Raw genomic sequence first — 26,135 nt, forward strand, 5'->3', positions numbered from 1 at the left:
TTCAGGGAAAACCAAACCAAACCAAATTCTGACAAGGCAGAAGTACTAGTAATTTAGTTTGTTAGTCTACTATTCTCAACACCCAACACTGTCTTGGCCCTTTAAAGAATAGATGAAACACAGGCTTTTTAACTTCTCTCTGTTGTTTATCCCCCAGATAGAGACACATGTATTTGCAGAAATGTTTCTACCTAGCCTGTTGTGCTGACGGCATAAACAAGATAGTGAGAAAGCTTTCTGTTTGTTGGTATGAGGAGAGGACAATCTAGTGATACGCCATGAAGAACAGTTTGTGAATTTTTGCATGTGCAAGTACAGACACACCTTTATACAGAGTGTTCTAATTTAATTGGTTTAAATATAGACCAATGAAGAATATCCCGAACAAGCTTTTAGATTAGCTCCTTTCTTCGTTCTTCTCAGTGGTTATACATACTAGGCATGAGTGGCAACATGCTAAAAGCAGCAGCCCAGCATTAGTGTTGGATGAGGCCTCTATGACCCTGGCCTCCGACTGCGCAGTGTGATGGACTGACCCCATCACTCACTTCCTGCTGCTCAGAGACCTGCGGAGAGCTGTGAGGGTGTTGAGTGCTCTTGTTCTTCCATAAACAGACAATGGCAACCTAATCACTCTGAACACACAGTTCTGATGATCGAATATCGACCCTAACTGTGCATTTTGGAGATCTTCAGCTCTTTATATAAATTAAACCTGTGACTTTTCCTCTAGATACATAATTCCCAGATTTGTAATGGTGATATTAGTGCTCGTGCCTTTCATGGAACTAAGTGTAAGTTCTGAGTAGAGATGTGAGGAAACACATAATGTGGCTTTGTTTTACCTGATTTTATATATTTTCTCAAGCAAAAAAATTTACATACTGAATTTTTAAATATAATATGTATACAGTGCCATAAAAAGTGTTTGCCCCTTCGGGTTTTTTTGTTTGGTTTGGTTTATGCAGGTGTGGCCACTAAGGGGGGCAGTTATTAGGTTTAGGGGGCCTCTTAGGTTTACTTTTTCACATAGGGCCAGGCAGGTTTGGACATTTTTTTTCCCTTAATAAATGAAATCATCATTTAAAATCACTTACCTCAACTCATTATCACAGAGTGTTGCAGTTGTCTTTTTGCTGTGTGTTACACACACATACACAAAATGTACTAATATGTTCATGATACAATAACTTGATCCTCCTTAACTGTCTGTAAGTTATTAAACTTGTCTGTGAGTTAAACTTGACAAAAGATAATCAATTTATGTATGTATGTGTTTATACCAAAAGAGCTGTTACTTTTCAGCTTTTGTACAACTTAATATGACCTTTTTTCAGATTAATTGTGGAAAATCCTTGACATCAAACCCAGTACTTGGCACCTTGCCCATACACAATTCCTTACCATTCAGAAATAATACGGTTATGAGTGGAGAATTAATTAGTGATCCATGATGCATTAAACTTAATGTAAAACTCCTGACAGTTTAGAGGTTTCATGGTATACTTAATGTGTAATCCAAGAATAATTGCACAACTGTGCCAGTTAATAAGGAGCTTTAATTCTGGAGGATTGCTGAACTCAATACCTGTGTTTCACAGTAACTCTGAAAAGGTGGAGGGGCTGTTTCTAGGTCCAACTCTCCTCAGTTTACACTTAGTACTGAGATAGATTTCCCCTGAGGGTGATTTTTTTTTATATTATTATTCAAAATCAAATAATCTAAACATCAGAAAGCAAGACCAGAGCTATAGGTTTGTTTATACAATGCAAGGCATGTCTAATACCAAACTGGAGAAGCCCAATCTACAACTATTCCACAGTTTGTAGTTGTTACAACCTCAAACTAAAATAGATTTATATGTTATTCATTTCCACAAAATAGGCCATATTATTACTGGCGAGGGAATCAAGTTACTCACTATAACTTAATTACCTAAAAAGATTTTTTTTTACAGGTATGTCTGTTTAGAGTGTTGTACTGTATGTATGTGTTTACTCTTATTGCTTCTGTAATCATTCGAATGGAGACATTAGGTCTGAAATTAAAGTCAGATATGAAAGCAATTTCTCACAAACTCTTGTTCCTGGAGGAACGTAAAGTTTTGAGAGAGCATACCTGAACAAGTTATCAAAACAAGTCTGGGACAAAGCTCTAGAAAGTCAGTATTTGGTCTTTTCCTATCCTAAAACTTTGAATATTCCATAGGGTAAGGAATTCGTGCAACTGTGACTCTGTGCAGACCCGAAAACCCTTTTTCTCTCATTTCACAAGAACACCATCGCCACACATCAGATGAGACTGGAAAACTGAACAGGTTCAAATACAAGATGGATGGCACCAAATACCAGTTTGCAAGTGATAATGAAAGTGAGTGATGTGGATAATTGCTTTGCTTTGCAAGTATATTTGTTACAGGCATGTTGGTTGCTAATGGGGCCTTTGTAAATCAAGCAGGTCTTGCCATAGTGGCTGCAGATGGATGCTTGATAAGGGTTGATTGTTAAAAGGCTATAGTTCTTCTGTCTGTCTATCTGTTTTTTTTTTTTTCTTTATCTGGCTCTTTAACTGGCCTCAACCATGGTGGAGACCTGGTAGACTCCATGCTGCTAGGTCTCATTAGCTTGAATTGACCACTGGCTATGGTCAATACTGCAGGAAAAGATGGCAGCAAGAGTGGTGACCCAAGTCTCAAAGCTGTGCAGACATACAGTGAGGATGACCGCTTTGAAAACACTAATTTTCACAGGGTGGTTATTATACCAGGCTCACAGAGTCTTCCAAAGGAATTGTTTGCTTTGACCGATCTACTATAGATTTTTGTTGTTGATTATGGCAAGAGAGGCGATCACACACCCTTGGTGGGTAGTACTCTTTGTAGGGTGCAGGTTGGTGGAGGACTCTCTGGTCCACCTGTCATTTTTGCCCCCTTTTCATTGCTACAGGAAATTAAGAATGTGGAGGCGGATACATCCTTCATGTCTGTGCAATGGAGTTGGATTGCAGATTGTGCAGCCTGGCCACACTGTTTAAACTCAAGATTTATCTCTTCTGGCCTAGCACAGAGTTGAATGTCCTAGGCCTAACAAGGCTAAAAAGGTCAGCCCCCCAATATTACTTTAACCCTACTAATAATTAGTAGACATCAGCTGCAAACCACCCACAGATCAGTCCATCCTTATTGGCTGTTGAGTCCTGTACAACTCCATCATTACATTGCCCTTATGCCCATGTCTTTTGTTATACAAAAGAAGGCTGTATTGTTCATGCCTCCACTCACTCCTCAGCAAGCACTTTGAATTTGTGGACTTGTTTGTTTTGCACTTGCATCTGGACGTCTGGAAGTGGGCATTACCAGTGGTGGACAGATACTGAGACGTACGTGCAAAAGTTCTATGCCTCAAGGGTTTTTGGGTCCTTCGGCTACTCCCCCATTGGGGGGGTTGGCACGAGAGACCATCCGATCTGAAACAAATTTAGCACAGGTTTTATGCCAGATGCCCTTTCTGGCTCAACCCTCCAATTTTTCGGGACCAGCACCGCATCCAGTGACTGGGGTTTGGCCGGGAATTGAACTCGGGCTTTCCCCTTGGCAGGCAAGAAACCTTTCACTGATCCACCAATCCCCATCAGCTATACCTCACTTTAACTTATATTATTTATTGCTTAATACTTAAAGCAATAAATATGTATGTGTGTGTTTTTTTTCCCAACTTCTTTCTCAAATTTCATACATATACTGTGTAAATGAAATTGTAAAATGCTACAAAAGTGGAATAGAGTGAATAAAAACAGAACAGTCTAATGTAAAAACACAACTGCCAGAAAGATAGAAGTCATTTTGGTAAAAGAATGACAATAAATTATTATGAATATTTGTATTCCATATTATATCCCAAGTTAATTTCTCATCTATATTATTTATTGGCAGAAACACAGAGAATTGTCAGTGTTAGTCTATTGGCAGTGTATCATATTGACATTGATAAGTGATAAAGGAAGGTCAATGATTACGTCATCGGGAGGGCATGTCTGATATAGTGGAGGTGTGTGTTCATGTAACCACACATCCTGAAGAACAGGTATTACATTGCGCGGTTGTTCCGCTGTGGTTAGGTCATTGACTCATATACCAGGACTGATCTTATTTACAAATCAGTGTTTACTTTACAAGAACATTACAAAACCTGAAAAGTGCCACTGGCATCAATTCAACATATCCAGTATTTTCTGAGAACAGAAAAGAGGCTTTAGGTTGCATTCTGCCGTTCTTTGTTGTTAGGAACAATTTTAATTGCCATGGTAAATGTATTATTTGTAATATCTTACCCAAAAGCAGAATCTAGTAACCTTTTCAGATATAACAGAATATCTCTATGGGAAGTGAACAGTCTACTGGAACTTTAATGTGTCTGTTATACTTCATAACTGGGATAGTTATTCTGATCATAAACAAATCTTTTTTGTGATCTGCCCTATTAATTGTTAATATTTTATTTATCATCTTAACAATCATTACATTTTAGTTCCTTTACCCTTTTAAATATGGTGTAGTTAATTATTACTCATTATTGTTCAGCATATGATCAACATTGATTCACCTTTTCGTGGCTTTATTTAAACATTCAGTAACGATTTTAACTGACCAAAATATGTCACATGTCACAGGTTGAGTAATTATAAAAAATCCTGCTCCAATTTGGATTGTAAAAGAAACAGCAAAAAAAAAAGACAAATTCCTGAAAGATCTAGAGCAAAGCAAGACTATAACTTCTGGAAATTCTTAGAAATGCAAAAGGCTCCAGAACCAAACAGGTGTGTTTTGGTGAGAACACAAACAAGAAGGTGAAAATAGAAGAATTAGAAACAGACATGTTTCACAATAGCAATAATGTGAAATGCTACCAATAAGTAACTCACTAGTACTGAAACATTCATGACGTGCTGACTCACCCTGAGTAACCCTGCTTCAAACTGTTTAACTTAGGCTAATTAAATATATTGGACTTTGGTGGTTAAACAACAAGACCGAGGTAGCTGTTGTTAATTAGATTTAATTAAATTAGTCTTTATTAAAAATCTGAAACTTTATAAAAACTTCTGTACAAATAACAACCTTAGATTATTAGGTTTTATCTGGCATTCATCTTATTTTAAGATATTAGTTTATAAACCTTGGATGCTTAATAAAGATACATTTATGTTTTAAAGTTTGTGTTTTAGGACATCATAAAATAAATTTGGTATGTATAGTATTCATTATAAATAAAAGAATGTTAACAAAATACAAATATATTAGATAAATAAATATAATAGATTTTCCAGGTCTTGAAATAACATGAACGATTAGAACAACAACCACAACAACAGCAACAACAATATCAACAAATTCAGAAAATATGTTACATAAATTTTATATTGTAATATTTTTTTGTAATTTCCATTATCATTTCAATACCTCAATACCCATTCGACCTTTGAGACCCACAAGTCATGTTGGCATGACTGGCTTACATAAACCCAACATCTAACTTTGTTAGAGCACAGCTTGCACGTATTTTGCCTTCATGAAATGTCTGTTTGTAGCAAATTATTAACTTTGCAATTAGTGTGTTGCAATATCACTCATGGGTCTGATGTTTGCATTGTGTGTGAGGGGATTGTGTGGGCTGAGACTGGTTTGATCTGACATTTGGCACAACTGACATATTCCAACACTGGACCAAACTATTATATAACTGTCTGTCTGAACTGTGGACAGATCGAGTGTATGTCGTTGGGATATTGTCAGCTTCTGGCTTAGTGTCTTTCAATAGGATCTTTTAATTTTTATCTGCTAGTGTGCCTGTTTCTGAGATCAAAGTCTTTTAGGGATAATTGTCATAGACTCTAATAATCTACTAATAAGGGTAATACTAGCCCAATTGGATTAAAGATGCATAATGTACTCTCTTTCTGAACAGACTGACCAGATCTGTCTTTTTAATTTTCAATAATAATAAGAGAGGTGTTGTAAACCTTTAAATAATCTGTTCCGTAGGTAAATATTAGCCACGTAAACACCTCAACTGATCATTTCTCTCTAGATAGCATTAATATAATTTTCCTGCAGGTTTGCCCCATATTGGGGTAATATTAGTCAAGGTGACAAGTTTCTAAGAATTCAATTCAGCTTTCAATTTTTATCTTTACTTAAGATTTTAAATCACTGAGTTTCTGGCTAAGGACATGGTACTGATTAGCTCACCATTTCATCTGTAGGAAAGCATCTAACTATTTATAGATGAGATTGAAATATTGTAAGCAATCATAACTTATAGGGCAGAATTAACCATAATAACATCCGATTAAAGTTGGAGGGGAAAATATTCTATTATGTTTATGGTAGATTAAATGCTTTTTTGTCAAAAAGCATTTTGTGCAAATTAAAACATTATACAGTATTCTGATTTAATGCTTTGAGATGCCCTCTGCACATTTTATCAGATGGGTGTCCATGTAGACAGTTAAGTTGGAACCTGTAATCAGAATTATTTCAATCAGACAAAATATTGTCCATGTGTAGCACTACACACACTGACACGCTACACACTCAGACTCAACTGCACATTATTTCATATTTAATTATTCCCAACCTGTACATAAGAAACAATTGCTACTCAACAAACAAATGTGTGATAATGTTATGTGCAATATCTTTATTTGCATTTTAATTTTTATTGCTATATTTATACAGTGCATCTGAAAAGTATTCACAGTGCTTTACTTTTTTCCACGCTTTGCTATGTTACAGCCTCCAAAATACAGTTCCTTAAAATTCTACAAACAATACTTCATAATGAAAATGTGAAAGAAGTTTGTTTGAAATCTTTGCAAATTTATTACAAATTTTTTTTTTAAGAAAATCACATGTACATAAGTATTCACAGCCTTTGCCATGACACTCAAAATTAAGCTCAGACGCATCCTGTTTCCCCTGATCATTCATGAGATGTTTCTACAACTCGATTGGAGTTCCCCTGTGCTAAATTCAGTTGATTGGAGATAATTTTGTTTGTTATTTTTTAAATAAATTTGCAAAGATTTCCAACAAACTACTTTCACATTGTCATTATCGGGTATTGTTTTTAGAATTCTAAGGAGAATAATGAATTTAATCCATTTTGGATTGAATTCTATGGAGTAACATAGCAAAATGTGGAAAAAGTAAATGCTGTGAATACTTCCCAGATGCACTGTAGTTATAAGCTACTGAGTATAAGCTTGCCAGATCACACTATTCGTATGTGCAATATTAAGTGCAATATCTCAGCTTTAATATATAAATGGAATAGTAATATCTGATTATGCATTTTAATATTTGTACTTTTTATATTTATGTTTATCCTTTAATCATGTTATTCAATTTTTATAAAACCTAATTTAACATCCCATGTATTGAGCACTTGTCAGCAAAACATGCATTAAACAAAAAGAAATACCACAACCAATTTGGAGATGCCATAATTATGTGCCGAAAATTAAACAAGACAATCTGTACAAAGATAAAGAATTGATTTAATCACCGTGCAGGTAATCATAGTGAATGTGATTAGGGAACAGGTGCTGTGTCATGCTTACATGCTATGTGCTATGAAACGGAAGTAAGTGAACTAACCAAAGAACAGAATCTTAGCCTTGTGGTTTCAAAGCTAGAGTGACTTGGCAGGGGCAATCCATAATAGCAGGTAGCAGTTGCAATCACAAATGAAAATATTGAGTACTCATTAAAGGTATTGAGCTCTCCTTGTCAAAACATATGTAGACAAAAAAAAAACCATGAACAGAAAGTGTCCCAAAATAATGAATTGATTTAATCAGAGTGCAGGTGATGGTGAGGACAGTGAAGAAGACACAGAAACACAAAGCAGACAGAGGAGCGAGCAGGGAACTCAGGGAAGTGCTGTGTCATGTTTACTAATCACCGGCCTGATCAACTGACCTCATCTGCACCTGTTTCTCACTGGCCCATGCCTTCAGTCAGATCTTCTTCAATGCTTTAATGATTTATAACCGACAAGAAACATTCCTTTGAAACTGGCCAGGTACAAGAACTAGTCTAAGTTAAAAAGTGAAAGTCAAAAAAATCATCCACAAGACCTGGAGAACTGTTCCTCAAACATTACAATAACACAAGGCGAGAAAGTCTGGCTCTTTTAAAGAAAATAATGGAATGAGGGTGGCGCAAGTTTTCAACTTTTGCACAGTTCATTCTTACATTTAAACTTGTAATGTAAATATATTTTTTACTTGTGGCTTTCTCATTCATATTTTATCTTATTTCTATTCCTTTTTTTTCTTCTTCTTTTTTTTATTTCTTGTCCCTTTTGGTGCATTTCAGGTTACCACTCACCTCTGTTTTGTAGGAACTCTACAGCTTCCACAACCGTTGGATGCTTCCATAAGAGTAATCAAGCACCATATCAGTCCTCAGCAAGTGATCAACCTCCCAGAGAAACCGACATCACTATAAGACTGCTCTGAAATGTGACAAATAAAAAAAATAATAAAAAGAAGAAGAAGAAGAGTTGCTATTTACAAAGGATTTATTTCAACTTGCACCTTCTATGCAGAAACTCTTGTTTGTACATTTTTGTGTACAACCAATATAAACAAGAATCAGGTTACATCTAAAGTACAATCGACTTTACATTGTCATATCTCAATGAGTTTCTCTGCCTCTATTCTCAGGCCAGACGTTCTGGAACGGTAGAGGAAATGACAGGACACTACTGTTGGACATGTGTGGTCCCACAAGGGTGGGGTGTGTTGCTTCCTCTGACCTACACTGGAAAAATGACAGCAAGCAATAAAGACAAATTACTGGCGGCACATAAGTCTGTTTTTAAAGGTTTCTTACTAATTTTAAGTAAAGTATAACATCATTTTAAATTATCAGGCAGATAATTTCACTCATTTCTAGAAGCAAATGTTTACAATTACATAATTGTACATATATATATATACACAATAATTGTATCTGCCAGTAGAACAAGAAAGGCTTGAAATACATATCCAGAAATATTTAGATAAATTGAAATTAATTACATTTATAGAAAATACTACACATAAATATGATCTTATCATTATATTATTATATTATATTATTTCCACTAGATGTATATTTATTTACCACGTCCCTTGAGCCTTGCACCTTTCACTGTAGTTTCCTGCTTGTCTCTGTTTGTCACTCTTATCTTTACCTCCTCAACTCTCATCGCAACTCACCGTGTGCAGCTCACTGTAGGCTGCATCAGGTATGTTTAAAAAAAAAAAAAGATGAAACTGTGCAGAACAGTGTTTAATTCAGATGTTATAAAGGTAGTAATACAAATTACTGCAATATGTACTTATTGTGCTCCTACATGAACAACAAAACAGTAAATAAATAAACTCTATTTAAATCTTTCTAATGAAACATACACAGCCCCCCTGTTGTACAAAAAATATTTATGATGTAATGAAATTCCGAGAAACAGAGCAAGGAATGTAAAGAATGTTATTTTTTCCCCCCTGGGGTCTAAGCTTGGCAGCATCTATGCAGCAGTGACATCATTTCCTTTCACAGGAAGTTAAGCACATATTAGCGCCACAAGGCCTAGATTAAGCCTGCATGGTGGGCAGGGAATGAATAAGATTTACATCGTAATGCTCAATCATATGTTTCATCTCTTTCATTTTGAAAACTTTTACATTTAGATCGAAGATCATTAAAAACTTTTATGAATGATTTTTGATTTATCAATATCAAATAGACAAAGCAATAACATCAACATAAACTCATGCAAAGTGTCAGTTTGATCCAAGCTTCTTTTTTAACATTTGACTTACTCAGATGTTAAAGATATGTAGCATATTTGACCAATGTGACCAGTGCACAGTGATTTCTCCTGACTGAGAGGCTTGATTACAATGTACATTATTTGTCTGATCCATTGTAATCCTCCTGCTCTTTATCGGCTCAGTGTAGTCTTCCTACTCCCATGGCATTCTGTAGTGTCCGTCATGAACTCAGCAACTAAATACATATAAAGTCAGGGGGGGTTCATGCACCCGCGATGCAGCAAATCCATCTAAAGATCTTATTGGGAGGTTTTAAAGAATATCTGAGGGAGTGGCCTCATCTCCCACACTCTAATATCTTCATGAGTCCATGGTTCCTGGAATGTGGCACTAAAACTACTTTCCCACCAGTAAGTGGATTAAACCTTAAAGCTCCATATTAAAGTGTTCCTATGCTGAGTTTTGTTCCCACCAGCTAAGTTTAGCTCTTCAATGGTACATTTATGACTGATAACCAGTTATTAAGGCTTTTTGCTGGTTGTAGACATACTTATGCTTATAGTAGGACACGAAAACCTTAATCTACTTGTATTAGACACTGCCTGGTCATAATAATGTATGCCTTTGTAAACTGAATTCACAGTGACATAATTAACTTTTTAAACTAAAATGACAGTTTTAAACTACTTCCCACTATTTGCAAGAACCACAAAGCAAATGAAATCTGGTTGTAATTTGGTTGTATGTAGAGAATAACATTCATACATTTCTCTGAACCCTACTGATCCTTTTTCTGATTAGATACATTAGACACATAGAACACAGTGATGCACTGTAGATATAGCTTGTTCGAATTCACACCATGAACATCCTGTTTGGCACATTGGTCTCATGGGTTCCCCTCTGATAAGACATGTAAGTTTTAGGTGCCAGTTTTAGGCCAGTTGCACGATTCCTTCAATATGATTTCTGTATTTTTCAGTATGTTGTTGGAGCAGTTTGTTATTTTAAATATAGATATTAAATCACACTGAAACAATTGTAAGTTATAGAATAGTTTCCAGAATCATAGGTAAAAACTTATTATTGACCAGCATTTTTATTATATTATATAAGACCAGTTAGTGACAGATTGGGCTTACAACATTACAACAATGAGTGCATAGAAAGATCCTAGATGTATATTTAGTTTGGTGTATTAATGTAAGCTTCCCATTACTCAGGTCATGGTTTCACACTGTATAGGTGTGAGTACTGTATTTCCACCCTCCAGACCCTTATTAGTTTAAGGTGGGGTTAATATAAAATAAAAAAATTAAAATAATAATAAAAAAAAACATTATAAGAGATCGGGCATAGGGCCAAGGGAAGATGAGATGCCCTCGGTCCAGCACAGTGGGAGATGGGGTGGAGATTCACACTCCCACAGACCTCTGGACTAGATGAATTATTAAATATACAGAGTTGCTTCATTTTTATTTTCTTTTTCATTTTGAATACTACCTAATCAGGTTTCATTTTGTGGCATTTTTGAAATTCTAAACCATAAGCCCCACTCAGCCCTTGCTTGTACTTTATACCCTTACTGTGTCAGAGCAAAACATATGATCATACAGAGTTTATGCAGGTTGAGGCATATATCTTAGTAAACGAAAAAGGAATAATGTAGAGCTGTGTTTGAAAATATCTGAATATTCCTGAGTAATAAAGATTTCTTGAGATAATAGGAAAAATAGGTGATTGTTACACTGTTTATCATGAAAACACTTCTTTATGTATTTACTATAATCTGTTAACAATAAGTGAGCCCAAATATAATTATAGTATATTTAAGAACTATAGATGATTTAAAAGTCCTTATACCCGGATAGCACTGAATCAATTCTTGTTGAACAGAATTATGTGTAGTTTTTTCCAATGCCTCAAACTCTTCTGGACAGGAGAGATTTGTGCTTTTGGTTTTCTCATAAACATGTCAACATTTTTGTTTAGTTAACTTCAAGAGGAAGTAGAAGAAAGGCTTGTAAGGAACAAAACTGTTGTTACCTTGTAAGTGACAGCAAGCACTAACTTGTCGCACAGATGTTACATGGTTTTAACATTTAACTGGTTTGGACACTGTGTGTTTTTCCCTCTAATTCTGAGATTGTTTACTATACATGCAGAGACAACTGCTCATTCTCTTTCTTTCACACACAGGACCAGAAAAAATGCGTGTGTTGATCTAGGTTTACCTATGGAATCAGTGTGCATTCTTGGGCCCCAGAAATGGTTCAATAGGTCAGACATTCCCTTTCTGATTTTTCTATTGTCTTCTAAGCCACGCGGCCTCGGCTGGCTAAAGAACAGAGGCAGTGCATGAAAGCCAGTGGTAGCCCTTAAGCCAGGGTCGATGTGAGACAGAATAGACTTGCCCTCTGTTCACCAGAACTTTCAGCAGGATGGATTTGAGCCACTCAAAAAGTGACGATGAGCCTCAGTCTGGAGGCACTCATGCAAATGATATGTCTAAGGGAAGGAAAAACAGACCAAACCTGACCTACTGCACCCAGGCCAAAGCGATCCCTCAGTGTGTTAGCAAGTAACTAATCTGGTGTTTATATGTTTACATGTGTGTAGGTAGAGAGTCTATTGTGACCAGTAAGTAAATATGGACATGGTATGTACATATTAGGAAGTAAAGGTGCCCCATAATGCCAAAAGTACATTATGTGAGGACCTGACACTCATAAACAGCTGTGCTTGCTGAACATCACTTTCCAAAACCATGGGAATTAATATGGAGTTTCTATTAAAATAGGCTCCACTCTGGGAAAGCTTTCCACCAGATTGTGGTAGGTGGATGTGTGGATTTGTGTTCAGAGCATTAATTAGATAAATTATAATTACAATTATATAAAAACAGTCCACCACAGGGACATGTCCAATCAGATGACAAATTTATAAAAACAAAAGATAAACAGCAGAAGTACAAAAACAGAATGTATGAAATGGTTGTACAATGTTCATTTGAAATTTGATTTATGAGTTGCATCATCCTGTCCTTTTGCGTGGGGATGAGGACTTGATGACGGTTAATGCATGACTTGAGCAAAAACAGGTGCACATAGTTTTGTTTCATTTAATCCCTGTGCACAGGAGCAGTGTCATGCTAAAACAGGGTAGGGTGTCTTAAATGCAGTAAAGAGAAACTGTAATGCTATAGTCTACAAAGACATTCTAGACAACTGTGCGCTTTCAACTTTTGGGCAACAACTCAGGAAGGAACACTAAATAAATTATATAACAAATATATGACTAGTGTTACTAATTGGTAATGACTAAAAAGTTTCCTTTTTTATTATTGGCAGATAATTTTGCTTCTAGATAGAAATATAAATTGATTTTATAATAAGAAGTATTGGATACTTTTTTAGATAAATATGCCATATATAAGACTATATTCGTTCATATTCACTTGCTAAGACTGCAGTCTTTTTATTTGTGGTGTGTAGTCAATGTCGTGGACTGTCATTTGCCTGGTCTTTACGCATGGTTATCATAGAACAGCTTCTTGACACTTATGATGATGTCAATGATGATGATTATAGTGATGATAAACCCTATCCTCGTTTAATCTGGATAAAGTGATGCAGCGATAGGAAGAAAAAATCATCAATGGATTATAGTGGGTTATGGAACATATCGCTTGTTGAGGGCTGTTTGAATCCAGTTCTGAAGGGCCATTGTCCAACACAGTGATTGATAGATAGATAGATAGATAGATAGATAGATAGATAGATAGATAGATAGATAGATAGATAGATAGATAGATAGATAGATAGATAGAACTTTATTAATCCTATTTATCAATTATTTCGTGTGGTTATTCACGAATGAGTTTAAAATGAGTCTTAAAGACATAACATTTTTACATTTATAATAGTGATGAATTAATCAGTCAGTGACCAGAATTGCCTGTTTTTTATGTTGCTTGTCCATGAATCACTCTTACACCAGTCTCAAAACACCTCGACGCTAATTAATTGTAAATCTTGTGTGTCAGAAGCTTTGCGTGCCAGGGCATTTGAACATTACAGTTTCTCTATAATCCTACAGGTGGTACACTCTGAACTATTTACACATTTTCATCCAGTGTGGTAGGAGTGAATTATTTGCTAAATTTGTTTGGAAATAATAATTGTGGCGGATGACAGAGATTTGTGCAGCTCAGTTAAATGTTAAAGTCCTGTATTCTTTAAATGTTGCCTTTGGTTTTTAAATAAGAAAAACTAATGAATGGGCTACATTCAATCACTTTTTTAAAGATTTGAAATTGTAACAAGATCAGGGGAAAATGTAAAATCAAATCGGGATATTTATGAAATCGTGATACTTATAGAATCGCAATATTACCTAAATCTGCACCTAGGTATCATGATAATATTGTATTGGGAGTTGTTTGGTGCTTACCATCCCTAACGTAAAAAAAAAACCACTCAAAAACCGCTCCGTTAATTCCCAGTTAATTGCCTGGTGTGGTGGGTGTATTTAAGTGATTTGTGATGCGGACAATAGGGTGGACACTGAACTGGATTGGAACACCCCTGGCCCAGTGTTTGTACACAAACCACGTCAGAGTGCCGCCCTCTCTCTGAGTGTAAGTGTGTAGCTGATGCAATGCCGCCGATATAAGCCCACACCGAGTCGCTCCCCTCCCTATTCGAGCACACACATCTTGGGGAAATACAGCTCGACGCTATTGTCCATTTAAACCGGTTTCATTGATATTATTTATTATCTAGTCTACTATTTATCACTAACTTAGCTGTCTTTAGTTTTGGTATTATTGTGTTATTTTATTTCTTTTCGGCGTCAATCATTCGAATTTTCTAGAAAAAAAGAGGAAGCGGTTTAAAACCCGCGCAACCAGTCCGAGAAAGAAGAAAGGTTTTTTTTTTTCTTTTTCTTTTGTGATAAGCCCGGTTTCACAAGGTAAGAATATTTATTGTATTATGTATTACATTTATTATAACCTGTCTCTACGTGAGATTAAAAAAATTATATATTTATTATGTGTAAAAAGAGGAAATTCGTCCAAATGTAAGGGAAAAAATCGTGTTATGGAGGTTTTTGTAAACAAAAACGCGGATTTTCTTTTATCTAAATTTTATATATATTTTTTTTAATTGGAAAAATCTTAATGTCCTTCAAATCCAAGGCGTGTGATGAGCCACAGCTGATGAACGGATGGAAATGTACCTGCGTTTATATAAAACTACCGCAGTCACGGGGCCTGACAGATTACACATGCTCAACAAATAAATAAATAAATAAATAAATAACGAATTAATAGTAATTATCAGACGTGTGTGGAATGTATGGAATTTATGTAATGTGTATGGTTGTGTATTTGACGCGGCTGACTGATGAGTTTCATCATCCTGTCCTTCTGGGTGGGGAAGAGGGCAGGATGACGGTAAACGCCAGAAACCCCGGATGCACGTGGCTTTGTTTCGTTTAATTCCCCTAAATATCTGTAAACATATTTTAGTAGCGGTATTTTTCCATGCTCTTAATAGCTCTTAAATCTTTACTATTCAAACTAATTACCAAGCCCTCTCTCTCTATATATATATTTTTTGTCCATATAAATTGTAAATACGCATATAAATATACATCTATACTGCATACTCCGAGTAGAAAAATATCCGTACATTGCGCTACATTTGTGGGCAGGGTGTTGCGATGTTTAATGAATACGCCGGTCTTTAAACAAAAAAATAATCGGAAATTTCCACTGCTCCAGCGCGCGCGGTGAGTCAGCCGCACCCCCCACCCCCCCTGATACCCCTCCCATTTCCGCCCGATGATCACGTGATCCGGCTTCTCTAAAATAGATCTCAGGTCACTCACTGGGGTGGATTATGCTCATTCAAATGCACTAAATGTGTGTGTGTGTGTGTGTGTGTGTTTTGTGTACCCACCAGAATGAACATAACTCCAGGAAAAACAGAGATGAGCCGCTTTAACATTTCCCCAGATGGAGACAGCAGCTCCAGTTCCAACAGTATCGAGTACTCGAACAATCCCATCAAGAAAGTGCCACTGGACAGGTACCACATACACTGCCTGCTGTTACACACTCTAATTTACCTACAATTATACTATATGAAAAATAAATAAAAAAATTTTCCTAACATTTACAGTCAATACAGTGACATGGATGCAGAAAGTCAAAATTTCCTTGCTGATGGAAAGAAGAAATATGAAGTTGAATATGTAAGTGTCGTTATCAATTATACTATACGGTCTATATGTTCCTTTTTCGAGTCTTTTTGTGCTGTAGTGTTATAAATTTCCTTCTCTAAGGCTAAGAGGCCCAACCTGGCCCCAAGCATGGCAGTGCCCGTGTGCACAACATGAGCCCCAACCCCACTCAACACCTTTGGGATGAACTGGAACCCAAGCCTTCTAACCTAAAATCAGTGCCTGACTACACTAATGCTCTTATAGCTGAATGATCACAAATCCCCACAGCCATGCTCCAAATCTAGTGGAATGCCTTATCAGAAGAGTAAAGCTTGTTAGAACAAGGGGGAATAAATCTAGAATGTGGTCAGGTGTCCAAAAACTTTGTAATTTTAGTTTTTTTTATTTTTTATTCAGGCTTATTGTTCACAAATTTCTGTTAAAGCATATAATATCAGTGAGGAATGCAAATATGGACCTCCTGGAAATGTCAGGGATCTTATTTGTGCTTCCTTCTGTTTTTCTTCTAGCACCCTGGCACAGCTTCATTTGGGATGTCTGTTTTCAACCTGGGTAATGCCATCATGGGAAGTGGGATACTCGGGTTATCGTACGCTATGGCCAACACAGGCATCGCCCTGTTTGTGTGAGTATTATGCATTATTGATGAGGTGATGGGTATCCGATTATTATCCTCAAGAGTGTCTTTAAATCGACCAGAGGATCAGGCTATGAGAGATAACTGATCAAATCAGCCTGTTATTAGGACCAGCTCTTGGTAAATCAGCCAAGTTTCTGGGAGAACATGCAGTACTGTATATCATTAAATTAACATTAAAATGAAAAATTCTTTTCTTCCTGAATCTCATGTTCATCCGGGATGGGGTTTGCACCAATTTCGGGGTGAATCAACACTCAAGATAACTCCGTACTTAATGTGTGCTTAGAAACAGACAGGATTTGTGTGCCAAGCCTCTTAGCAAGCACAGTAATACCACTAAATGCAGGTTGACAGTTAAATCAAGAGTGTGGGTGTACTGTTATGTTGGGCCATATGCATGCTACGTTTCTTTCTTTTTTTTTATCCTATCAATGTGAACGGAAACTGTATACAGTTCCAGGTTTATGGACTGGCCCATATCTTTTTAAATGATAACTATGGGATCATACAGTAGTACATGTATGTATGTAATTTTAGATGCAGTACATGTTCACGTGAATGAGGCGTTTGTATGGCTGGTTTGTCAGGATGGAGCTCTTAACTACTCTCTTATTTTTGTTGCATAAACAGAGAGCTTGCACCTCTGAGTTTCCTGGAAATGTTTAAGAACTACTTTACAAAAGAAAACATTACTTGGCAAATCATGACAGCATGAGTATGCATAATAATGTGTTTTTTTTCTCTGGTCTGTTTGGTAGCATCCTGCTGGTAGCAGTGTCCATATTTTCCCTCTACTCTGTACATCTGCTGCTCAAGACTGCTAATGAAGGAGGTTAGTTACTGACCAGTTGTTACAAGTTATAACCCACATGAATGAGAAAGGTTTTAATTGTGTATTGTGCGTCCTCCTCTAGGTTCTATGGTCTATGAGCAGTTGGGCTACAAGGCTTTCGGCTTGCCAGGCAAGCTCGCAGCATCCTGCTCCATCACCATGCAGAACTTTGGAGGTGAGATGCTAAATCATGCTGAATTATCACAAGTCGGATTTTTAGTATTAGCATTAGCGTCTTAGCATTTCCTGAGCTAAACATGTTCTATTATCTCTCTCTTTCAACTCCAGCCATGTCCAGCTACCTCTACATAGTGAAGTACGAATTACCAATAGTCATTAAAGCATTTACAGGAGATGAAGAGTAAGTTACACAAATTCATTCATCCTGATTCTTTCAGTTGTATTAATACAAAAATGCATGTTTAGTTTCATGGTATGGTAGATGTTTGCTTGCAGTGTCTTGTTTAAGTGGCTTTTAAGCGGTGAAGTGTTTCATTGTTGTCTCAGCTAGGACAGGATGTACTTGACAGCAGTCAAAGGGGTCTTTTTAGGCAGCCTCGTACCACACAGAGCTGTAGCTTGCAATGACCTAATGCATGAATGTTAGCTTGTGTGTAAACCAAAACATCCAGCTTGCAGAGTCGAGTTCTATATTGAAGGCTAAATCCGTCAATGTTAATATTGAACATCTTTTGTTTTTTTTTATTTGTTTTTAAAGTGCATGGTACACCAACGGAGACTACCTGGTGCTGCTTGTGACACTCGCCATTATTTTGCCACTTTCACTGCTTAAAAATCTGGGTGAGTGTGAAAAAGAAAATAGACCGAAGTAAAGTCTAGAGCTGGGGTTAAACCAATCAGAAAGAAACTAATTATTTCAACTTTTTCACAGGCTATCTTGGCTACACAAGTGGGTTCTCATTGTTGTGCATGGTGTTCTTTCTAATTGTGGTAAGCAAATGAGATTTTATTCGTATAATTTATTTATTTATTGCCATTTTATTCATTCATGGGAACAAATTAAAGTTCTGTTTTTGTTCTTTAGGTGATCTACAAGAAGTTCCAGATCCCCTGCCCTCTACCGTACGACTTTATTAACAAGACATTAAACAGCACCATTGCATATCTTAACACCACGGCCACTACCTACGACGAGGATTCTTGCAAGCCCAAATACTTTGTCTTCAACTCACAGGTACAGAAACAGAAGATGTTGGATGTTACCTCTCTTTTGTTTTTGAGAGTGCGTTTTCAGGTGTTTAACTATAAGTCCTTAATTTTTTTTTTCAGACTGTCTATGCCGTACCTATATTGACCTTTGCCTTCGTGTGCCACCCAGCCATTTTACCCATGTATGAGGAGCTCAAAGAGTAAGTTTAAAGTCATTTTTAAGTCCAGTTAGAAAACAGAACATGCACTGAGATGCCACCTTGACATGGGTTAAACTTTAGCATTATCTAATCAAGTCTTGTTATTTTCCATAGTCGTTCAAGGAGAAAGATGCAGGGTGTGGCTAATGTATCTTTCCTGGCCATGTTCGTCATGTACCTCCTCGCTGCTCTGTTTGGCTACCTGACTTTCCATGGTAAGCACACAACTCATCTAAAAATCTTGCACTTGGTACAAATACTAACACACACACACACACATTGTCGCATTAAATAACGAATTGTGATGTAATACCCAGGCCACCCTAGTTCCTGGAACTGTTACGTAAGGTTTGAGAAAGACACTGGCCCTGACATCTGGCCTTTGTGCTGTTTGTCATGGCATGAAAATAACATCATGTGTTTGCTTAAGTTCTTGAACTTTTTTAAAGATTAAAAAAAATATATCTATATATGCGAGCAAGGACGTAATTTTCCTCTAATTAAAATAAAAGATCAAAGACAAAAAAAATTTTTAAACAGCATTTCCAGAACAGGGTTAAAATCAACTCATGTGAATCTTTATATTATAGATGTGGTCGAGCCAGAACTTTTGCACACATACTCTATGGTGTACAGATTCGATGTGGTGTTGCTGATTGTGCGTCTGGCTGTGCTGACTGCTGTCACACTGACTGTCCCAGTTGTTCTCTTTCCTGTAAGTATAATTATTTTATGATCGCATACTCTCAAATAGCTGTTATTAAGATATAAATCTCGGTTCCTAGAAAAGCACTGCAAACCTGTTGTTGCACCAGACACTAAAACAGAAATCTGACAAAAAACTTTTCTCTCTGTCGTATCAGATCCGTACCTCCGTTAATCACCTGTTGGGCGCCTCTGAAGGGTTCAGCTGGATCCGTCACACTATCATCACAGTGACGTTGTTGGTCGGGGTCAACGTGCTTGTCATCTTCGTCCCCACCATTAGGGATATCTTTGGATTCATTGGTAGGTTGATATTCACATTACAACTCAGTAGCAAATCATGTTGATTAGTGACTTGGTGACATAGCTGAAATGACAAAGTTCTTCCTTTTGCGAGATAATTTTTTGACAATATAATAGACAAAAGGTGTATTTTTTTTTGTCTTTTTAGGAGCTTCTGCTGCTGCTATGTTGATCTTCATCTTGCCGTCTGCTTTCTACATTAAGCTGGTGAAGAAGGAATCCATGAGATCTATGCAGAAGATAGGGGTAAGGAAGTCTTTTCTTATTGCTGAACTGTGATAAAGTTATGTTTCAAATGGATTAAACTGGCTTTATGAAAAATTAATTATTCTAAAAGTTTAATGTTACATGTAGCTTATTTGAATTATTTTCTTTTGTGTTGTCCTGCAGGCAGTCCTGTTTCTCATCAGTGGCTTCATTGTCATGATCGGATGCATGACTCTGATCATCCTGGACTGGGTCCACCAGGCCACCGGTCACTAAGAGACAGCGTGAATGACAGACAGGCTGGACGTGTGAGTCCCTAGCGGTGCTTAGCTGCTGTCCAGTCCTCCGCTGTTCCTGTTCTTATTGTTAGAACAGCAAACAAAATTAACAAACCCCTGCTCTTGTTCTAGCTCAGAGCAAAGAACTTCCTACCATTCTGAGAGAATGTGCTCAACACTGTACAGTATGCCATTAGACCACAAGGATGGTGCTTTATCTTATATTTTTGTTGCTATGGCAGGTTTTTTAAATTAGTTTCCCCAGCTTTTTTATGCATTCTGCACAGTTCTCTGTATTTAGCTACTCAAACCAAAACCCCAACTAGTCGCAATTCCATGTCGCAACTCATCCTACTCAAGATCTAGTATTTGACTTCTCTTTGTATCTTTGCCAAATGAAAACCCTTTCCTAACGGTTTATATATCAAAATGCACTTAATCAATGTATATGTGAATGTCGTCAACTCAAACTTTACTACTCAGCTTTGATCGTACTAGTTATAATGACTACTTTGACTTTTTGACTACTATATTAGTCAACTTCTTAAAAAAACAAGTAGATTTACTAATGAACAAAATTCTTATCTTTAGCCCTTCACCTGAGGTTTTGGTAGTAGATCAAGACACTGTCAGAAAAAAGGTACTGTACATTTGTGTTCCTTGGGGTACAATAAGTTAATGTTATAAAGGTACACTACACTAATACTTTCCCAGGTAGATACAAAAGGAACAAAAATATCCACCATTTTAGTACCTTTTTTTTATTATTATTACACCTTAATTTACAACACGGTGAAAAGTTGAGAAGACATTTTACAGCAATAACCTCATTGCCCAAAAGGCAAGCACGAAAGATAAATTACTGTCCTTCTGACTGTTAGAAGGCAAGAAAGTATATCTTTAAAGATATGTAAATTTCACATTACTAAGCAGACAGTACATTTACATTTCAAGAAGTAGAAGATGAGACAATTCAACTTTTCCATCTTCAGTATTTATTAACGGCAGCTTAGGGTTCTTTGGATTGTTTACGTGTGAGAAGGTGAGACGGCAAGAAAAAAAAAGAGATAAAGAAAGGTTGAGTTTTATAAAAATTGTCACGTCCACTGGTCTGTTATGAGCCGCTAAGTGAATTTAGGCTGCCACTGTGCAGCCTTCATACACACGTTAGTACAACCTCACTATGATTACTGTCACTAACCTTGTGTCATCTAAAAATGTATTGTCCAACACTTATTTATAGAACATCAATGTAATTTAATTCTATTTTACTATATTTATAGATTGTAAATATATGTAAGTACAAAGCAAATGAAGTGTATATATATGCAGTTTATATAGTAGACACATGTTTGTTCCTTTTTTCTTCTTTTTCTTTTTTGTAAGATTTGCTCAGTGTTTCAAACTCAATTATAAATATCTGCCACTGATTTGGGGAAAGTACTGTCTAATGTTCGATCAGTGTTAGGCTCTTCCCTGCAACATGGCTGGATATGAAAGACTTAACTTGAAATTTGTTATGATCACAAGAGTCCATGCTGCTCATGGGAACAAACTTATGCTGCACATTTCTTCGCACATTAAGACTAGTCTGCTGTATTTAAGCAAGAGAGGGCGAGGAGCGCAATCCTCAAATGTGGATGGCCAGTCATACAAGTGATCTTGTTTCAGTGAAACGCTATGTATATTATGTAATTACTATTCAATAAACTATTAAAAATGTCAGTGTGTAGTTTGCTTATGTTGAGATTCTGAGTGGGGTTTATTCTTCTCCTTTGGTCCAGTATTTTTAGGCTATTTCACCATTATTCCATCCTGGAAATCTTTAATGGTGTAATGGTTAATCTATTAATGATCATGGCATTCCTTTGTCTTTTATTTTCTTTCACACTTTCTCATGTGAAGTCCTTTTTATTCTGTGCTGTACCATTGTCCCCCCTAATTTCCTGTTCAGTAAAACGGAGGTAGGGGCTGATTACAGATTAAGTAACATTGTATGTATTAATATTATAATTAAACCTGTCAGATCTTGCTGCAGCTGAGGTCTAGTAACGAACCAGAACGTTTTTTTTTTTTTATCTGAGCATTTCTGCCAGTAATGTAATTTATTTGTATAGCGCCTTTAACAATTGGCATTGTCCCAAAGCAGCTTTTCACAATCAAAAGAATTATTTAAGTTTGTATGGAATTTAAATATGTATGAATCAAAATGGTCAGATAGTCCCTGGTGAGCAAGCCGAGGGCAACAGTGGCAAGAAAAAACTTCCTGAGATGGTAATAGAAAGAAACCTTATTATACTATACTGCACTAAGGTCGAGTAATACAAGCAGTATACAAGCAGTAATGTAAGCTGTTAAAAGAGTTGCATGCCAGAGTGAAACACTTATAAAGCTGCTCAAGTCAGTTTGTGATCAGATACCATCTGTTAAAATATCTGTGGCATCATTATCAAAATAAGGATGAGCACTTGCACATCTTCAGGGCCACCACACATCCAAAAATTATGTCATATAAAGGAAAAAAATAATTTCTTCTAAATAGAGTCAAAAATATTTCTTTATTATATAAAATATAAATAAAATGAATTAATTATTTTTTGTTATATTATACGTTATATTATATTATTATATTAATATTATATTATTAATATATTATATATTATTAATATATTATATTATATATATATATATATATATATATATATTATATGTTATATTATTCTATGTTATATTAAAATATTATAATTTTATACCACTAAAAAAAGCTATTTTTAGATGGCAAATAATGACCATCTATTTTTAAATCATATAAAATATTTGTAAAACAAATCAGTGCCTTTATTACGTTAAACTATTATTTCTCTTTTTATAGTTTTTTGCTTAAAAAAAGAACACTGATTACAACTCACAATGTGGTGTCAAGTTTATGTGTAAAAATGATTTCTTATGCTCCCAGAAAAATTAATAAAACATGGCCGTGCCATTAGGGAAGAATAATTAATTATTGTGATAACCTGGTCATTCAGTAATCTCAAGTCAAAAGCTGGCTTCATTTTATTCCCACATAATATTTCTGATCCTCGACCTGACCAACTGAAGCAAGTGCAGATCATAAAACTGGTAGGTTTAGATTATGTCTTCGCAAATCATAATGATTACTCAGGTTACATCAAAGGAAGACCTCGTGTCCCCCGTTTCCTTTTGGGTCTCCCTTTTAGTTATGATGTCATAGATAGTTCTGCTGGAGTCCCTGCTTGCACTCTGCCCTAAATATACATTACAAAACATTTACCTTATGCATTACGTGACCATACCTAAATGCTATCTCTCTCACTCTTACTCTTTCTCTGGGGAGCTACACATGGTGTGTTAGGTGCATTTTGCAAGCAACCCAAAATAACGGACTTCCTGTTGAGTAGGGCCCATGACATGCATTCTGAAAGTGGTTCAGCTCAGTGACTCGGTGTATCACATGTTTACCTGCAAGTGCACATGAGATATGCAGCAAAATATCTTGTGAAGGCCCCTAGCCACACCCAGGGTCCAGCTACTCTTATACTTTTTAAGCATATTAGGGCTCTGAAAAATGCTTATTACAGGTAAAACTCGTATCCGCCTATGGGTGGTGGCTCTTGATGCACTCACTCCAGCCTTAGTCCACTCCTTGCAAACTTTTAAAAGGCCTTTTCCTGACAATCCTCTCCCGGGTGCAGTCATCCCTGCTGCTTGTGCACCTTTTTCTTCCACACTTTTCCCTTCCACATAACTTTCTATTAATTTGCTTTGATAGCACTTTGGGAATATCCAACTTCTTTTGCAATTACCCTTAGAGGCTTTCCCTCCTTATGGCGGATGTCAATGGGGGTTTTCTGCATAACTGTCAGGTCAAGAGTTTTTCCCATGATTTTGCTTCCTACTGAACCAAACTCAGAGACCATAAAAATGTAAATGTAAATGTAAATGAAAAGGCTCAGGATCCCATAAAAGGTGTTGTGGCCTAATTAGCTGATTAGAGTGGGATACTTTGTGCCTAGAATATTTAACCTTTTCACAATATTCTAATTTTCTGAGATTGTGGATTTGGGGTTTTCATGAGCTGTATGCCATAATCATCTCAATTATGACAAATCACAGCTTGAACTGTGCATGTAATGAGTTTATCTCATATATTAGTTTCTCCTTTTAAGTTGCATTACTGAAATAAATTAACTTTTGCATGATATTCTAATTTTTCGAGTTTCACCTGTATATTAAGATGCTGTAAAAAAAATCCTAAGAAGAACAAGAGAGACTTCACACATTAAGACATACTTAGGTTATAATGCTTGGGCCCTCGAAAAAAATAGATCAAATAAAAATTATGTTTTGACTCCAGTGCATTAAAATTCACTTTTTATGTTATTATAAATACAGTGAAAATATTAAGTAAAAATAGTCTATTTTCCTTTTCTAATTAACATCTATTGGTGCAGGTGTTTGTTTATATTGAGCAAGTAGCTTATTGTAAAATAGATTATTATATCCGCCACGTAACTATTCATGACATCACTTTTTATGCATTTTTCCCTCCACTCATGGTGCAGGTTAAACCTTAGGCAAATATCTACTGTAAGTACAGCAAGAGTTTTATTATATTCTGTCTAGCCATTTTTGCATTATGCTGTGAAAATCTGTCTGGACAGACATACAGACAGAAATTTGAGGTTTCGGATCCTCCAATGTATGAAACATAATGTTATCATTGAAAGTGAGTTCTGTACAATGTACCAACAAAATGTTTGTTTCATTTATATAGATAATAAAAATATATATGTTTTATATAACAATGTAATGTCTGTTTAAAAACACCTGCATAAGCACAACTATTAATTAAATGTACTGTTATCAAGGTATCTTTACTAGGTAGGTATGTTACACAATTTTCTAGTGAAAAAGAATGTAAGCATATTCTGAATGATCCTAAGGTGTGGTTTAATTGACACCAAGCAACACGTAAATTATTTGGAAGCACTGGTATCCTGAATAAGAGAGGACAGCATGTTCTTTTCCATTTGACGTTACAAAGGTCGTCACAATAATTTGCATAAACAAACCAGACAGAATGGATTTTAAGCTACTTTATACCAACAGCTTTATATGGTCTTCAGGAAAGTATCAACTTGTCTTTCAGTTCAAGCAGAGAAACGTATCTGCTCAAAAACATGTATAAACCACAGACTTAAAAAGCTTCTAGGAGCCTTGAAGTGAGAGGATGTTCCTAGAAGTGAATCTTCACTTCCGCTGGTTTAGTGTTTCGGTGGTTATGCGTTCTGGCTTGTTATAGATAGTATACAGTGATGTGAGACATCCTAGCTTTCTCATAAACACCTTATGAGTCTCTGGAAGTAAACCTTTCAGAGTGGTGTGTACTGTAATCTTTAATACATTATTTAATGTTATTTAACAACTTTCAAATTGGATTTCAAGATGTCTAGCAAGTCCTCTTTATCAGGAAACTACAACAACTTACACGTGATAGTCTCCTTTTTTTTTTTTTGAGTCAACAATGAGAGGGGATTTTACTTATAATGCATTAAAAGTCAAAGCCAGAAAACCAGTACAGATTGTATAAACTGTTTTAACTGTTTATAGGCACTGTGTAGAAAATTCCCCCAGCATATAAGACTTGAGGTTGTCCTCAAATATCTGAAACAATAATAATAAATAACAAAAAAACTGTTTTACA

General features: G+C 36.1%; 1 protein-coding gene across 1 annotated transcript; it reads left to right on the forward strand.

Annotated features, from left to right (window-relative positions):
* The first annotated feature begins 14,499 nt into the window (after positions 1 to 14,499).
* slc38a2 (solute carrier family 38 member 2) lies at positions 14,500 to 22,135 on the forward strand. The gene is made up of 16 exons (XM_053481397.1): positions 14,500 to 14,797; positions 15,793 to 15,918; positions 16,012 to 16,084; positions 16,585 to 16,700; positions 17,474 to 17,547; positions 17,630 to 17,722; positions 17,836 to 17,908; positions 18,266 to 18,348; positions 18,440 to 18,498; positions 18,593 to 18,742; positions 18,838 to 18,917; positions 19,032 to 19,132; positions 19,508 to 19,632; positions 19,781 to 19,925; positions 20,074 to 20,171; positions 20,316 to 22,135. Exons 2-16 carry the CDS (start codon positions 15,794 to 15,796, stop codon positions 20,406 to 20,408), a joined length of 1,488 nt encoding a protein of 495 aa, XP_053337372.1. The 5' UTR covers positions 14,500 to 14,797; position 15,793; the 3' UTR covers positions 20,409 to 22,135.
* Positions 22,136 to 26,135: the final 4,000 nt, after the last annotated feature.

The sequence above is a fragment of the Clarias gariepinus genome, chromosome 2 (genome assembly GCF_024256425.1).
Source record: "Clarias gariepinus isolate MV-2021 ecotype Netherlands chromosome 2, CGAR_prim_01v2, whole genome shotgun sequence".
Taxonomy (NCBI): domain Eukaryota; kingdom Metazoa; phylum Chordata; class Actinopteri; order Siluriformes; family Clariidae; genus Clarias; species Clarias gariepinus.